Genomic DNA, 18,555 nt, shown 5'->3' with positions numbered 1-18,555 from the left:
AAATAAACTGTCAACCAAAAGAGATCTAGAATCATGGAAGTTGGGATCAGACTGACAACCCTCAGAGGGATGGGGGGTGGGGAGGCAGGAAGAGATAAACCAAAGAACTTATATGCATATATGCACAACCAATTGACACAGCCATTAGGCTGGGGAAGGCAGGAAGGGGAGTGAGAAGCAGGAAGGAGCAGGTCAATGGAGAAAAAAGGGTGACATCTATAATATTTTCAACAATAAATAAAATTAAAAATAAATAAACATGTTTTTCTTCCACTACATTATAGAAGCCAGATATCACGTCATATAGACACAGCACCAGCATCCAGACCAAGAAAAAGAACATTTCCAGAAACCATAGGCCATCTGGGTCCCCTTGTAACTATTTCCCCAAAGGTAACCATGCTCCTGATTCTAACATTGCATATTAGTTTTGCCTCTGTTCAAACTTTACTTCCTATAAGTGAAATTATACAGCATATATTCTCTTATATGTAGCTTTTGTTCCCCTGAACATTATTTTGTGGATTTATTTTGTAGTTTGCTTACTCACAGTGCTATATGGCACTCCACTGTCTGAAGATAGCACAGATTTTATTTGTTTCTTCTACTGTTTAGTTGGATAGTTTTTCTTTGGGGGCTACTATGTGCATGACTTCTATGACCATCCTTGTACATGTCATTTGGAAAACAAACAAGTGTTCTTCTGTTGTACCTTCCCCTCTGGGACAGGACCCCAGACCTAGACCCAGGGACAATATTAGGAATCTCTTTATTGGGTCGGTCATATTGTTTACTCCAATACAGAAATGAAGTTGATACTATTTCTATATGTCTAATTTCTTATTTCATCCAGAATTTAGACAGGAGAGAGGATTGTGATTAATTTTAATCTTTGAATCCAGATGTTTAAAAATAAAGTCATTAAATGAGAGAGAATGTGGAGCCATATTTAATTGACAGAAAATTCATTCATTCAATTGATAGAAATGGAGCCATTTATTTAAAAAGTATTTTTAATTGAAATGTTCTTACAATGCTAATATCTATTATTTAAGCAACATGCACATGAAAACACAGAAACAGAGCCTGCACAGCCACACGACTGAGCCAATTCACGCCAGTTCAACAGGGTTCATCTTCTCTTCTTAATTATGGGTAGACAATCACTTTCCGTTTAGTTTACCCAAAAAATTTTTATAAACTTCATGGCCATTTTGGAAGATAGGCTGCTACAATTTTACTGACCTGGACTTTGGGGAAATTATTTTTAGGAACAATTAAATTACTCATACCAACAAAATACAAAACAAAAGCTTTTTTTTTACGTTTCTTCCAGAGTCTAAAGTAACTGAAATTTCAGGAAATTCTAATGACACTTTGCCATGAGCCCTGGGTTTCTCCTTCTTTTGTCCTCTAAGGCCAACAGTTATCCATGACCTTGAAGAAGGCTTTGACATGTTTGATATGATCCTGAGACTGAGGCAAGGAAAATGAACTCTAGGAAAGATAAAATTTGTTAATAGTTTTTAAACTCTAATTTTGGAAGCTTTCTAAATACATATTTAAAATACATTCTCCTCCAATGCTGTAGAGTAGTAGCTCTCTTTACTTTCCTATATCATTGCTTCAATATTAGTTCAAACACATGCCATTCTCCAATCTGCTAATTATGTTGCCGTTTTCTGATAATATCATAACTGAATCATAATTTATTTAGTCCCTTTTAATGTCTCTCTCCTTTTTTTTTTTTCCTACTACAGCATTTTAAAGAAAAGAGTATTTTAAAATTTTAATGCCAAGACCTAAGGAGAAGCATGGAAGAACACAGGAGAGCAGTAGTGGAACAGAGGTGTCTTAGTAAAATCTCCACTTTAGCCAGGCAGCCGGGCTAGGGAGGCAGGGGGCTGCTCGTGACAAGTGGGGAGATGCAGGTTCTCAATCCCCGCCCATGAGTCTGTATCCTTCTTTCGCTATGTGATTTATCCAAGCCTTGGTTCTTTAAAAGGATTTTTTTTTTTTCTTTATTTATTTTAGAGAGAGAGAAAGGGAGAGGAAGAAAGATAGAAACATCGATGAGAGAACATCAATTAGCCGCCTCCTGCATGTCCCCCACTGGGGATTTGGCCCACAGCCTGGGCATGTGCCCTGACCAGGAATTGAACTGGCGACCTCTTGGTACATGGCTCAGTGCTCAACACTGAACCACACTGGCCAGGCCAAGCCTTGGTTCTTTTATAAGGGACTGGGCCAGATGATTTCTAAAATCATGTAGCTTCATCGTAAGCAATTCTCTAACTGGTTTGCTACCCAATAGGCACGAACTGATCTCAGATGACCAGCGTGTCATCATGAAGTAGCCCATTCATTTAATTTTTTTCTCATTATAAAAGTCACCTTCCACATGTGCCCAGTGACCTGGATCTTCATAGCTCCAGTCTTGGGGCCCAGCAGGCTGCAGAGACCTGTCAGAGTACTCACCCCCGGGTTGTTGGAGTAGACCTGTTTCCACCAAAAGACGGACGCGTATGCAGCTAGTAAGAACTCCAGCACAGAGAAGAGAAGCATCACCACCAGCACAGCCTGCAAATCAGAACAGGGATGGCTGCTACCATAAGTCAGCCCTTGTGCCTAAGGGGAGACGGGGGGCTAAAGGCGATCACAGTGGACAGAGTAAGGGACAGAGAAAGTTGTTTAATTCTCTCTTCTGCTTTCTCTTTTGGATGTCTTAACAGAAGAAGGAAAATAAGCAGCAACAGTTTCATCTCAGAGGTTATTATGCTAAGCGAAATAAGCCAGTCACAGAAAGACAAATATCATGTGATCTCACTTATAGGTGGAATCTAATGAACAAAATAAACGGAGGGACAAAATGAAACCAGAGGCATGGATTCATGAAACAGACAGATCGCTGTCAGAGGGAAGGAGGCTAGGGGGACTGAATGAAAGATGGTGAAGGGATTAGTCCAAGAACATTTATGCATAACGTATGGACACAGACGACAGTGTAGTGATGGCCAGAGAGAAGGAAGGAAGGAGGATGCAGGCCAGGTAAAGGTGGGCAAAGGGCCTGGGGATGGGGGCAGGAGAAGGGGAGACATCTGTAATAGTGTCAACAACAACAAAATAAATAAATAAAAGTAGAACAGTTTCATCTCAGAATGAGGTAAGAGTAATCCTTCATTTATCTCTAGTGGCTTTTGTTATTATTTTTCTTTTGGTGCTTTTTATTGTCATGATGTTTTCAGGGGTGCATTTGTTTTCATTTATCCTGCATCGTCTCAGTGCGCGCCTTCAGCCTGAAATCTCACATCTGTTTCAAATCCTGACACATTTTCAGTGATGTCTCTCTGCACACGTTTTCTCTTCTATGCTGTCCCACCGAAACTCAGATTAGATTGAGCCTTTTCCCTTCACTGTGTCCTCCAAGTCTTTTCATTTCTCATTCCTACTTTCCAAACGTTATCTTACTGGGTTGTGTTCGATGTGACTTAATCAGACCTGCATTTCATTTCACTGTTTATTTCTTTGGACAGGTTGACTCTGCCATTTAGCTGATATGCTAAGCTTTTAACATCAGATATTACAATGTTCATTTCTAACCATAGTTAGTTCTCACATCCATTTGTTCTGTTTGCTTCTTGTCGTGGTCTTTCATTTTGGTTTCAATTCCTTTTTTATGTGTCTTTAATCATTTAAAATATATTTTCATTATAGCCTTTTCCAAATTATTGTCATCTTTAATTCTTGGGCAACTAGCTTTTGTTTTCTCCATTTGCTGGTCTTCCCTGTTTTTTCTTATGTTTTACAAAATATCTTTATTCTTAGATCATTTCAGTGTGTGGGTGGTTTTTGGGGTAGAGGTGGGAGTTCTTTGATATTTAGGAGACTCATAAGTTGAGTTTATGGATGTCTCCGTAGATAGTAATTTTAGGTTTGACTCTGATAGAACCTTAAGAGTTTCCCAGATCCAGGCAGTTTTTAAGTTAACCCTTTTATTTTTGGATCCTGTCTTTTATATGTATTTTTGGATTTGGGTACCATATCTGCACAAGCCTTGGTGATAGACTTTCATCCTAGACACCTTTATGGCAGAGTTTCTTGAAGCTTCTTGGTATATTGGGCAGAAGTTTCCTTGTCTCATTTTCATAAATATTCTGTCTCAGCTTCTGACAATCTTGCAGGGCACTCTATGTACGCTCCCTGCCCTCTGTGGAGCCTCAAATCCTGCCGTGGGCATTAAAACCCCATGATCCCAGCCTTTAACACCTGTGTTCCTATCCGGGTCTCCCTGATTTCCTAGTCTCAGCTCTTGTTTGGTGTCTTGGTTTTAGGTGTTTTTTTTTTTTTAGTTTCTGGAACCTCTGATGTTTTTCTTTCTTGATTTCTTTCTTCCTTTTACCCTCCTGTCCTTCCTTCTTCCGACCTTGGATATGTGTTGTTAATGTTTATTAATGTGTTACTCCTGCCCAGGTTATCTTTGTGTTAATGAAGAAAGAGTGAACCTTCGAATCTGCTTTGTCTGCCATGGTGAACCTCCTCTGCTGTTGCAGGACGTTCTCTTTGACTCCAGCTATCTGAGAGTGGGAGGCGCTTTGATGGGTTAAGGTTAGTTTTCATTACACTAAGCCCCCACTGTCCCAGTGTGGAGGATGCCTCTCCCACCCTCACTGCTTTGCCTAATGTCTGACCGGCACCAGGGTCATACTGTCTCCTGGGATCCTTGGGCCACTTTCTAACCAGATGCATCTCTGTGCTCTTCTACTCCCTCAAGCTCCTGGATCAAAGGGGCTGCTTTCGACAGCCTCTGGGTCCCATGGGCAGACCCACTGAAGACTGTGAGTCCAGAAACTTGCCGCACATTCTCTGAGATTCACCAGACAGGTGGATTCCAGGGAATGGAAGATAATGCCTTTGTCTCCCCAGCTCCCAGTGGGAGGAGTCACAACGGAAGAAATCTTTCTTCTTAAAGGGCCAGAGTGGATGGTTTTTAAACTCTGAGACTATATGTAGAGGATTGACTAAGCCAGGATTGTCACCATCCACAGGTGGTGACTATCAAGTTTGGGGGGAAAGAGGCAAGAAAACGCTGCCCAGAGATGCTGGCATTTCTGCTAGGAGTCAAATCCATTGGTGGGCCATCTCCCATCCCCCTTCCACTCTCTGCCAGACCGACAAGGCCAAAGTATAATAATGAGATGTTTGGGCTTCAGAATCAAAATCCGTTTCTAACTTTATGTGGGATACCTTCATCCCAAATCAAATGACATTTAAATACAGAAGGATGTTTCTGGGATATTTCATTGAGGGGAAGGGAAAAAAAAAAAAGCCTGTTCAACAACGGAAGCACTTTGAGAGTTAAACCAACTGGGAATGGAATAATTTTTTATTTAAGAAAGACTCCTGAAGGGATGGACTACCCACATCCCTGCTTGATTTCCTTTTTCGACTTCGCACAATGCATTCCATATTATGCAGTCTGCTGACAGGCCTCTTTCAACCATTTTTTTTTTCTTTTGTCTAATTCCAGACATTCAGACCAACGGGGCTAGAGACTGCTGAAAAGGCAAGATTATGACATTCACACAAGAGGATATTCAATCTGAAAGTACTCACCATGAGACTGACACAGTCCGGGACACAGTTTTTGGTTTCATGTCTCAGATCGTGGTTCCCCGAATGAGGCACGGAAGACTCGTGCTCCTTTTCTGAGTCACACAGTTGAGAGAGAGTCCCCAGGCTGTAAGTGAGGAGGAAGAGGCCAGCTCCAGCGACAACAGAACTCACTGCACTGGAGGTGGTACTGCTCATGGCCTGAAAGAGAAGTTCTGTGCTGGAATCTCATCGCAGAAGCAGCATGTGGTTCCGTTTTCCTCCGTTCACTGCACTGCCACCGGGCTTCCCTGGGTCTGTCTCCCCTCTCATCTGCATAGTCCTAGCGGGCACACACTGGGTTTCATTCATCTCTGTACCCCTCCTCACTATCTAGTTCATCCCCTCGTATAGTTAGGAAATGCTGTTGAATGAGAGAACCTATGAATAATTCCTGCTGTGGGGAGAGGTTCAGGCTCCTCGACCCTGCAGCACTGAAGACATAAGTGATATTGCCAATATCTCCCCTGACTCCTCAACAGGCTTCCAATCATTCTAGAAGCTTTAAGGGCTTCTTGAGTATGGCTGTTGGTCCCTCCTGGAAAGACGAATCTATGGCTTCTTCTTTCATACAGAAGCAGCTTCAGAAAGAAGGAAGAAGCAAACTGGAGAAGTTAGAATACATCCTATAGGTGGATCAGGCCTATGAGAACTTCATCACCACACTCATTCATGGGTCAAAGTCCCTTTGGGGAAAGGCACTCTCACAGGGTGTGATTCCTCTGCAAGGACCCTGCTGTGCCAGGCTCTGGACCAGGTCCCCAGTGCAGGCTCTTTTCTGTTTGAGCATCACTGTAGGATGCTGTGTGTTGGAGAGGATGGTTGCCCTATCCTCTTCTCCCTTGGCTCAGGAGCTACATGGCTTCAAATTGCTGAGTCCCTGAAGGAAGAGCAGAGTGAATGGGCAGCACCTTGGCCCAGAGCTACCATGTGGGCAGCGAGCCCACATATCATCCCTGTGTACCACATGTAGATCCCATATTGTGTCAGGTCACCCCAAGTATAGTTTTTCCTTTGAGTGTATTCAGGTCACTTTGGAAATCATCCCTGAGATCCACATGTTCATCTTCCACATTTTATAAATAAGAAAACTGAAGCCCAGCAAAGCTTTTTCAATCACACAGATGGATTGGGGACAGAGTTGGGATGGGAGTATAGGTCTCCTGATTCCCAAGTCCAGAATTCTGACCCCTTCCAATGCTGTGAACTCTTCAAAACCCTGTCCATCGATCCTGGGGTTCAGACTCTAGCTTCACGCATCAGGAGCATGTACCAGCCCTGTGCATCTAATGTGCTCTCATCCATGGCTAACCAGACCCTGAATCTTCCTGAGTCTGGAATTCATCTCTGTGGGTGTGTGTCAGGAGAGAGGGAAAGTTTGCTATGGAGAAGATCAAAGATCTCAGCTGCTTCCACCCCTGGTCCCCAACTCGTGACCTTTGTCAGGAGAGTGGCTACAGTCTAATTCCTTGCTCCTGAAAGAGTAAAGGAGATCATCAGAAAGGATCTAAGCCCACACACCTCTGCCTCTGTCTGTACATTAAGGCAAATTGACTCATTATTAGGTAGAGTTTTCTAGAAAAAAGAATATCTAGGATCTAGCTGGGGTGGTCTTCTATACTATCCAGGGCCAAGATAGCAAGTTTTAGAGTCCTGGGTATATGTAAAAAAAATTCTACTGTTTAAGCAACTGAGGTAAACCTCCTCCAAGCTTGGAATATGATCCATGGGCTCCATTTTATGGGGGAAAGAGCAATGGTCCTGAAGGCAAGGAATTTGGGGTTTGCTCCCAGTTCGGCTAGTGGGCCAGGAGGGAGAAATCATGCTCCCTGGCTTGCTCAGAGCCTTATTTCCACCTGAACGCTCAAATGGAGCTTTTGAACTGGAAGAATTAATTCTGAAGTTCCTTTGATATCAACTGGCTGAGATTTGACCGTTCTTATACTTACAAAGGGCTTGGTTGACTTTTTCCCAGAGATAATGGAAAGGATCCCTGTAATGGCAAACTGCCCAGAAAAGAGAAAAATAGTCAGTTCAGTTGTTTTGTGGAAATGTGTCAATCACTCAATCAGCAAGTAATGTAAAACTCTTAGGGAGATACCATGTTAGGAATCAGGGAGAGGGGTCCATATGAACAGAGAGGCCTGATTTCTGCCCTCAGGATGTTCACCATTGACTTTGAAGAATCAGCAGATGCACAAAGGACTGGATTCAAGTTACTGAAAATCACTGTGAGCTGAGGAAGCCTAGAGAAGAGGTGTTCATGGAGGGAGGAGAGCTCTAGATGACAAGGTTGACTAGTACCCCAGGCCTCGTGTCTGATCTAGTTGTCTCCATACAGCTGAGGTCTAGGGATGTCTCATTGTTGCAGCAGGGTGGACTTGTCTAGAAGCTGTATCTGCAAAGCACCTGATGTGAGATGGAAGCATCTGGGAACTCCTCACTTGGAATCAACTGTTTTTAATGGGTGGGGGTCGTTCTTAATTATATTTCTTGTTAGGACTCTATTTTCCCGTCATAGAATCTGATTATAAATGCAGTTTATGTGTAGGACTTTTCTTTCTTGAGTTTGATTGTAAATAGAGTTTTGTTTTCTATTTTGTTTTGTTTGTTTTTCACTAACCATCATCTTGTAAGCCTTTTCTCATTAAATCATTATTCCTTTAAAGACTTATTTGTAGTGGCTGCAAGGCATTTAATCATACAACTGATGCATAATTTATTCAGTCCATTTCACTGTTTGCAAAGTTTCACCATCTAAAGTAATTTCATAATAAACATTGTACATAAAAAAATTACATGGTTGAAAGAAAGGAGGTTGAGAAATATCAATGACGAAAGAGAGAAAGATGGGAGCAGTGCACAGAAGCGCTCAGGAGGGCGGGGTGCAGAAGCGCTCAGGAGGGCGGGGTGCAGAAGCGCTCAGGAGGGCAGGGTGCAGAAGCGCTCAGGAGGGCGGGGTGCAGAAGCGCTCAGGAGGGCGGGGTGCAGACGCACTCAGGCTTCAGGCCATTGGTGCAGGTGGTCTGAGTTCAACTAGGACTGGAGGAAAGTGGGAAGTACAGGGTCAGATGTGGAGAATCTTTTGTCATGAAGCCCCAGAAGTCATTATTTGGTCTCAGTGGTGTTAAGGATCCAGCTGGTGGAAGAAGGGTATTCTAAGAAGCTAAAATGTTGGTTAAGCTGTGGCTTAGGGATTTGGTTGTCACAAACAAAGAGGGTCCAGCATGATTTAATTCTAACGTGGAAACCACAAATACTGGCTAGATAGAAAAGTCAAGGGCAAAGTATGCTTTGGGTGCAGGAGAAGGCCTTTTTGCATCACTGTATGGTTTGTGTCCACACAAGGACTGTATCCATACAGAGGTGATGCCTTGATAAAATGCATCTGCCTGGAATGTGTGATTTTTTCCTCCTTTGTACAGGATGCTACATAGAAAAGAAATGTGTGTGGGAGGTATGACTAGGCCCTGGCTAGTGTCCAAAGAAAGGACCCTTCTTCATGAGCCATTGCATGGAAGGCAGCAAACAAGCTTTCCCAGTGCTCGGGATTGTCTCTGAACATGTAGCAAGAGTACCTGCTTCCTGTGAATCTTATCATTGCTGGCTTAATCCTCTGAAAACCTGTGGCATCTACCAGTGGTGCTCATTTTATTGAAAAAATAACCTTTTCATTCTCACCTGACAGATGGATTATTCTTAAACTGGAGGGAAGCCAATGGCCTCATTAAAGGCCCAAAAAAGGATGTGAAAAACCTTCTGCTTTTCCAGAGGTACACTGTCAGGCCAGGTGATAAATGCTGGTGTGCCCATTGCATTGCCCTCTTGCCTTCTGTCCCATCCATTCACTCCCTGGGATGCTCACACAGGACTACACATTAAACCCTTCTCTGCTCTTCCTGAATTGCAGAGACATGATGCCGGATGATAACACAGGGAAAATTGGAGGCCTTAGCATTTTCCTTCTCTCTTCCTACCTCTTGGGACTGAGTTAATCCATGACTTAGCACCCTGTTAGCATTTATAAAGCATATCTCCTTTTGGAGACCCCACCCTACTCACACACAGAGCTCCTACAAATGGGTACCCAGTCATCAACATGGTGGAAACTGCTGGCTTGAGGTGGGAAGAGTAGGAAGAAAAATCCAAAATAGCCCCAAAACTTGAAATCACCAGGCAACACAGGATATGGATGCTCTACAAGAGACAAGAGGGAAAACACTAGAATACACTTTACATAGAAAAAAAGTGGCCCTTGAATGTACATTGTGAATTATAAAGAGTATTAACATGTTACCGTTTGTCATATTAAAAAGGAAAATAAGGTGTTACAAGGAGCCAATAGGCATTCTCTAAGAGAAATTCATGCATTACTAACAATTTTTATTTTCTGATAGGATTATTAAACTAGCAAATCAGGGAGTGATTATATGTACATTTTAACTTTATTTTGAAAAACTTAGTTGACACATTTTTTTTGTGGTTCTAGGAGAAATGGATGGAGAAATTATTTTGTGTAGACAGCAGTACAGTTAGATGCATATAGAAAGCAAACTTACCAAGGGAGTGATAATAAAGGACTCATTTTCAATGGAAATAAAATAGAGCAGGAATACTTTAGTGCTGTCATTCATCTCATCTTATTCATCATTGGATTTTAATAATAATTACTATTTTTAGGACACCCATGAGGATAATAACAGTCTACCTTTGATGAACATTTTCTACATTCTGGTTATTTATTGCATCTTATTCACACATAAGAAAAATGAGACACCAGGAGTTAAAATAACTTGTACAAGCCCACACAAATGACCAAGTGGAAGAACTAGGATTTAAGCCATATTAGTTTGATCTACTCGCAGTTTAATGTGTATGCAATTGAATAACGATGCCAATGTAGGAGAAGTAACCTGAAGTCAAGAGAATTCAACCATTCATACCATTAATTGATTCAATATTTACTTTATGCCAGACATCAGGGGAATAAAGCAAATAAAAATCTTTGCCATGTACAGTGTCCTTTACAGACAACTTTCTTAAAAAGTAGCATGAGTTAAGAGCAAAGTAGAAGGAAATGAGACATAAGATGTACTGTGGGCATGATGTAAACTATGTAGGGCTTTGTGGGCTATTTTATCAACTTTGTCTTTCATTCTGAGTAGAAAGAGAAGCCCTTTGGATAATTTTGAGCAAAAAGATTCCATGATCCAGTCTATTTTTTAGAGAGAGAGGAGGGAAGAGGGAGAGAGAGAAACAATGACATGAGAGTGAAACGTCGATCAGCTGCCTTCTGCATGCCCCCTACTGGGGATGTAGCCCGCAACAACCCAGTCATGTGCCCTGATGGGGAATAAAAACTGAAACCTTTTGGTGCACAGGGTGATGCTCAACCAACCAAGTCACACCAACCAGGGCTAGTTTCTATTTTTAAAAGATTATTCTACATGCTCTGTTAAGAACAGATGGTAAAGAAACAGGGCAGGAAGATCAATAAAGAGAGTATTGCAATAATTTACATGTAGATGATCTTAACTTAAAAGAAAATTTGATAGTAGAGATAGTGAGAAGTAGTTGAATTCTAGATGAACTATGAAGATTAAACCTATAGGGTTTGCTGAAAGTTTGAATGTGGATTATGAAAGAGAGGAGTGCAGGTTGCCTTCAAGAGTTTTGGCTTGAGCTTCTGAAATGATGGAGTCAGCACTGATCTGAGATGGGAAATATTGTATGAGGAGTGGGTTTGTGGAGGGGGATCAGGATTTCAGTCTTGGACAGATTAAAGAAGAGATGTCTAGTAGATATCCAAGTAGAGATGTACATAAATATTTGTGTACATAAGTCTTAAGCTTGGAAGAGATCTGGGCAAGGGATATAGTTTTTTTTCTCCAACTCATAGTAGAGATAATGTTTAAAGTCATAGTACTGGATGAGGTCACCATTGCTGCAGATATAGAAAAGAATGGAAGCAACGACTGAACTATGGATCACTCCAAATTTAGGATCAGGTAAATTCATAGAAACTGTAAAGGAGCATACATAGAGCACCCAAGAAGGAAAGAGAAAGACCAGAAGAATATGATATCCAAGAAGCCAAGCGAATGGAACGTTTCAGGTAGGTGAGAGTGGTCAACTGCATCAAACACGTTCATTAAAATTACCAATAGAGATTTAAAAATTGGGTTAGTAATGTGGAGCAACGGGGACAAAGGCCATTCAATATGATTTAAGAGAGAATTTCATTCAAGAGTAATTGGAGACATTGACTTCCTACCTTTTAGAAGAGAGTTGCTGGGAAGTTAATGGGGTATTGGCTGGAGAGAGTATGAACTCATAAGTATTTGATTGTGCTTTTCCTGTTTTCAAAATAGAAAAAATTGAAGTAAAATTCTGTGCTTATGGAATTGACTTAAAATTTTGCAGAGAGAATAGGGAGAATTACTGGAGCAATTGCTAAAAGATGGGATTTACTACACAAAGGGAGGGTTGTCGTGTTATTCTTAGTAATTGGGGTGGGAAGAAAGAATATATAGGCCCAGATATGAATAACTGTAGCTGTACAGTAGCTTATGGACATTCTATCCATATTACCTCAATTTTTTAGTATTATAGGAAGCAAGGTAATAAATGGAGAAGAAACAAAAGATTTGAGGGAAAAGGATGCATGAAATTGTCTTCTGGGATAATAGGAAAGTGAATGAATGAAAGAAATATGTATTTTTAGGCAGCTTTTTTAGTCCACTTGAGGTTATGGTTATAAATCAGAAGGGTGTATGTGTGTGTGTGTGTGTGTGTGTGTGTGTGTGTGTGTGTGTATCTAAGGTGAGTTGAGTGGATTCAGCTGTAAAGTAAGAAAATGGACAGAGTTAGGATTAAATCAATGTCATAGATTTTCCTGGAGACTATGCTATATGGATATGAAGCTGTTGAGAGCATCACAAGAGATAGTGAACTATAAGATCTTGGCTAGGTAAAGAAGGAAATGACAATAAGGAAGTAAGACTCTCTGAAAAAGAGATATTATCAATAAGTCTCAGTGAGATTAAAGAAAGTTACAGTTAATATACAGTTAGAGGGAGTGATCTGGAAAGATTAGAGTTGATGGTTGGAGTATGGGATGCTGGAAATGTTGATAAAGATGGGTTTACTGCTGTTAGTATTGATAAGGTCCAGGGTAAAACTTGGAGACTGTTTGTTTAAGGAAGTATGGATAAGATACTTGGGGAGAAGAGGTCAAGGAACTAAGAGGATATGATTGTGGAAGAATCATAAACGTGAATATTGAAACAGCCAAGGCTTATGATAGAAATTTACTGGAGGGAGTGATAGTGATTGAGGAGTCAATATCATGAAGGGAAAAGGTAAATTATCTGGGAGAGTGAAAGAAGAAATGCACTGAAATTTGTCTTTATCTCTTTAATGTTTTGTTGTTGTTGTTAATCCTCACCTGATGATATTTTTTCCATTGATTTTTGGATAGAGTGGACAGGAAGTAGGGGGAGAGAAGGAGAAACATCAATGTGAGGGAGACACATCGATTGGTTGTCTGCTGCATGGTCCTGACCGGGGCCGGGGTTCAAACCCACAACCCAGGTACGTGCCCTTGACAGGAATTGAAGCAGCGACCCTTCAGTCTGCAGGCTGATGCTCTAACCACTGAGCCAAACTGGCCAGGGCATAACTTTATTTCTTAAAGACTACGAGAATGTCATTCTCTTTTCTTTTAGCTATATAGTCACTGATTGTCCTAAATGTGTAAAATAGTGCCGGCACATTGAAAGTACTCAATTAAAGATAGAAGAATGCATGAATAAATAAACATATTAACAATGCCTATTACTGATTGCTGAAGCAAACTAAAATGTGTTTGTAGGCTATGTATAGGCTGTATTGTAGGATGCATCAGCTCTAGGAAAAAGGGATTTCTTCAAAATGAAAAGGCAAGTCAGCATGGCATCAGTTATTTGAAAGAATTAAGGAGTTGATATTGCTAAATAATAGGAGATTGAGGAACATTAATGGGTTTTAGTTTCAAGCAACATATTCATCAAATTATTTTTCTAAAGAAAGACCAATTTCATTGTTTGTTTAAAAAGGGGGAGGTGTCCATGAAAAGCTAAGAAGACACTGCTGTCACTTCTGTGCCCGGAAGTTAGGGGTGCAGTAGAAGCGTTTCCCTCAGGGCCAGATTTTTGTTTGCAAATAAAGAGGCCTTTGAGAAAAAGACTGGGGGATAAAGTAAATGATGCTGTTAACTAACCCTGAATTACAGAGGGCAAAACTGGGCAGGTTTCCAAAACTGGGACTGAGTAGGAGTTGGATCTTAAAAGAGGCTATTCAAACCCTGGCTGGTTTGGCTCAGAGGTTAGAGCATTGGCCTGTGGACCAGAGAGTCCCGGGTTCAGTTCCTGCTAAGGGCACATACCTCGGTTGCTGTTTGTCCCTGCACCCGTTGGGGTAGTGTGGGTGGCAATCAGTTGATGTGTCTCTCTCACATCAGTGTATCTCTCTCTCTCTTTCTCCCTCTCTCCTTTTCACTCTAGCTGAAGAGGAATGCAAAAGAGTCCTCAGGTAAGGAATAAATAATAAATAAATAAATAAATAAATAAATAAATAAATAAATAAATACAAGTCTATTCAGAACCATGTGGGAATTAAAGTTCTGGATCTGAAGGATGAGGAGCTAGGACAATAGGGTGTCTTTTGGTTATCCAAGTCATAGTTATCTAAGTCAGTTATCCAAGTCATAGTTATCCAGGTCATAGTTATCTAAGTCTTAGTTATCCAGGTCATAGTTATCCAAGTCAACAGGGAGAAATGTGTGGTGAGGTTAGTTCAGATCATCTCACCTTAAAATCTGTAAGAAATGAGCTCAAAATAAGATGACCTAATTGAATCATATTGAGTAAAATCATACAGTTAAATCAATATCTCTACTATAGGACAATTTACAATAGACTTTATGTGTGGATTTCAAGTGGAAAAGACCTGGTGATTTTTGTTAGTTTACAGAAAGGTCCGGGGAGGACATAGCCTTCCCATAAAGCCCCATTTCATGTCCCAGTTAGCCTGGAATCGGACAGAAATAACGCAAGACTCTCCCAGATTCCTTGTAGATCTGTGGTCAGGCTACATTCATAATATTTCCTCCGTGTTTTTCTTATAATGAGGTGAACTTACTCCAAGAACCGTGGCTTCTTCTTGGATATCATTCTGCAGTTCATCTTCTTCTTGGTCGATGTATCCGGGTTTCTCTCTTTGGGGGATGATGATGTCCTTCGGCGTGGAGTCAACGGCTTCCCTGGCCTTGGGCTGCGGTAGCATGATGCTGGAAGAGGCAGTGAACTCAGTTAGGAACCAAGGTTTGACTTAATGACACGAAACTCCCAGGGACCAGTCTTCACAGGAACTTAAGATTTTTCTCCATTGTCCAAGGGATGACGTGTCCTTTCAGGAACAACACTGAATGTGGAGAGCAGGGGAAGCATTGGAAAGCTAGCATGTTTGACACAGTCCATTCATTGTGGACAGGAAGACTGTCCCTGGGAGAAAACTGTGAACATTTGCAGTTCTCACAGAACTGCGAAGCAGACATTTCACACAGAATTTGCTTTGAAATCTTGAGTGTATTCACTTTACTCTCTCTACTTCCAGCTTCCCTCCCCTTCTCCTGTACCTCTGCTTTACCTGTAGCACATTCCCACACAACACTTCCCAGGGTAGGTCCTTTATGCTACACCAATACTGCTCATTCTCCCATCATTGTCTTATTTTATTTCCATTAAGATATTGCCTGGCCTGTGTGGCTCAGTGTATTGAGCATTGCCTTACATGGACTGAGAGGTCGTGGTTTAATTCCCAGTAGGGGGCATGCAGGAGGCAGCTGATTGATGTATCTCTTTTACATCAATGTTTCTATCTCTCCTTTCCACTCTCTCTCTCTAAAAAATCAATAAAAACACATTTGTGGTTTTTTTTAAATATTGATTAATCCTGTTCCACATGCCTTTCCTGTACCACCTAGTATGACCCATTGCTTATATTAGCTTAAAAATTGCCAATATGAGCCCTGGCTGGTTTGGCTCAGCGGTTGGAGTATCAGCCTGCGGACCAGAGAGTCCCGAGTTTGGTGCATGTACAAAAAAAAAAAAAAAAAAGGAATTGTCAATATGAACATTTATTTAACTCCTGATGAATTCCAGGCACTGGGTCATACTAGCTCTAATTATTATTTTTTCTTTCTTTATTGATTTTAGAAAGAGGAAGGAAGAGGTAGGGAGAGATAGAAACATCGATGGGAGAGAATATCAATTGGCTGCTTCCTATATGCCCCCCACTGGGGACTTGGCCAACAACCTGGGCATGTGCCCTGGCAGGGAACTGAACTGGTGACCTCCTGGTGCATGGGTTGATGCTCAACCACTGAGCCACACTGGCTGTGCACTAGCTCTAATTCTTATAACAACTTAGATGTTATTAAATCCACTTTATACATTAGAAATTCAGAACTAATAAGCTCAAGTGATGTTCATTAAATGAAATAGTCACACAAAGTATTTGGCCTGACACATCGAAAGTGCTTAATACATGGTGGCAAATAAAATTATTACTAGCCTATAGTTGCATAACCGGAAAGTGTCTGAAGCAATTCAATCTGGCTCTGAAGCTTGTGATATTTTTCTCAATACCACATTAATTCTCCTCATCTGCCCCTTTCTTCCTTCCTAACATTGGTAGTTCCCGCTGTAGACTCAAGCAGCAAGCTGTCTGCTGTCCACAAACTCAGCAGCATTGCTGGGCCTCTGTGGTGTCAGCAGCAGAGTTCAGCCACTGAGCTGCTCCCCAGATCTGTTCTCAGCACAACATTACCCCTGTTGAAGGCCATAGTTTGGATAAGGGCTTGTGATGATCTGATGTTGCCACAGTTTTGTTCCCTGATGCCTCACCTTGATATCTTGGTGTTGTAGGTATGGCTCTAGGCTCTCTTAAATGGAGTGTGTAACATATAAAGATTGGAACTAGCATCCGCATTCTTGTGACTAGCTGGGGAGATGGAAAAGGTCACTGGGCTGGGAATCATGGCCTCAGCATCTAGTTGCACATAGGAGCATGTGTCTTAGAGTCCAGTCCTATGCCTTATATTCTATAACCACCAATTATTACTAAACTTGCCATGTGCAAGTTATTTTAGCCAACTCATAGTTCATGGTAAGGGTTAGATGAGGTGATGCATGTAATGGGCTCAACATAGAGTGGGGCATGTGATAAACTCTCAGTACATATTAGTTATATGTAAAACTCATTGGAATTCCAGCTCTGATATTTATTAGCTGACCACAGACAGGCTAATTCCCCTCATTCATCTTCAATTCCTTTACCTATAAAATAGGGGCAATCATGCCAACAAGAAGGACTCTTGTGACGAGTAGAATGGGGTGAAGCACATGAGTGCCCTTTGTCGTGCTTCTGTGGTCTGTATCGGTGGTCTACTCAATAAGAGGTTAGTGACCTCTACCCAAGTTCTACTCCTTCTAGGAATATACCCTAAGAAGCCTGAAACACCATTCAGAAAGAATATATGTACCCCCATGTTCATAGCAGCACTATTTACAATAACTAAGTTCTGGAAACAGCCCAAGTATCCATCAGTAGGTGAATGGATAAAAAAGTTGTGGTACATATACACAATGGAATACTATGCAGCTGTAAGAAAGAAAGATCTCTTATCCTTTGAGATGACATGAAGGGACCTGGAAAGTATTATCCTAAGTGAAACAAGCCAAGCAGAGAAAGACAAATATCACTTGATCTCACTTATTTGTAGAATATAATGAACATAACAGTCTGAGGAACAGGGTAGACCCAGAGACATGAAAGTAGGGTACAGTCTGACAACCCTCAGAAGAGGGGGTGGGGGGGAGATAAACCACAGAACTTATATGCATGTATGCATAACCGATGGACACGGACAACAAAGCTGAGGACAGGGTAGGGGGGATGGGGAGGAGGGTGTCAATGGGTGAAAAAGGAGAAACATCTGTAACAAAAATAAATTAATAAAAAATATATAAATAAATAAAAATGAAAATAAAATAAAGGTCTCCTTGTCTATGGAGATAATTATCATCTGGGGGTATTTTGGAATCTGGGCAGAAGTATGGGTGAAGCTACATGAACAAGGAGGGAATACTGTTGACATCAAATCCCCATACAAGAGCTGGGACGAGGACGTTGTGGATGGTTCCAGGTCTCTTCTAGCACATCTTTAAAGCCAGAGAAGTAGGAAAGTCATCAGGTTTGGAGAGATTCTAGATTTCCAAATCAAACAAGTTTTTGGTAAAATGATAATAATTACTAACACTATTGAGCACCCACTATGAGTCTGGCACCCTACTGAGTGCTTTGCATGGAGTTTCATTTAATCTACACAGTGACTCTCAGACATGGATGCTATTTGTCCTTGAATTCTGCAGAGTAAAAAAAAAGGAGGCTTAGAAATGTTAAATAGTTTGCACAAGATTGTATATCTAGCCTGTAGTGAAGGAAAGATTGGAACCCAAGCAGTCTGATGCCAGAGCTTTTCTCTATACTGTAGGTTGGGGCCTGCCTGTCCAGCTACACACAGTCCTCAGCCCCAGCATCCTTTCCTTCTTCCCTCGTAGCTGAAGTCCGCTGGTTGCCATTCATCAGCTCCATGTTCATCCACAGCACATTTCTGACCTTAGGGAATGTGGGTTGATGTCTCTACCTCCAGAATTGTTCCCATATTCTGATAACTTGATTACTGCCTTGCTCCTGTGGTTTAATAGCCTGAATATGCCATTTAGACCCCCTTCTTCTTTCTAGTCTTAATAACCAGTCTATCAACCCGCATCCATATTGTCACATATAGCAAGATTTCCTTTT

The 18,555-nt window shown here is 41.3% G+C and overlaps 1 protein-coding gene across 1 annotated transcript; it reads right to left on the bottom strand.

The window, feature by feature from the left end:
- Positions 1–1,386: 1,386 nt before the first annotated feature.
- Positions 1,387–14,973, bottom strand: LOC118628721 (membrane-spanning 4-domains subfamily A member 7-like). The gene is made up of 6 exons (XM_036259652.1): positions 14,830–14,973; positions 9,712–9,846; positions 7,599–7,655; positions 5,614–5,811; positions 2,479–2,580; positions 1,387–1,497 (listed from the first exon to the last, which is right to left on the bottom strand). Exons 1-6 carry the CDS (start codon positions 14,971–14,973, stop codon positions 1,414–1,416), a joined length of 720 nt encoding a protein of 239 aa, XP_036115545.1. The 3' UTR covers positions 1,387–1,413.
- Between the last annotated feature and the right edge of the window lie 3,582 nt (positions 14,974–18,555).

Source organism: Molossus molossus, unplaced genomic scaffold, assembly GCF_014108415.1.
Source record: "Molossus molossus isolate mMolMol1 unplaced genomic scaffold, mMolMol1.p scaffold_m16_p_13, whole genome shotgun sequence".
Taxonomy (NCBI): Eukaryota; Metazoa; Chordata; class Mammalia; order Chiroptera; family Molossidae; genus Molossus; species Molossus molossus.
This window is presented reverse-complemented; position numbering and strand designations above follow the sequence as displayed.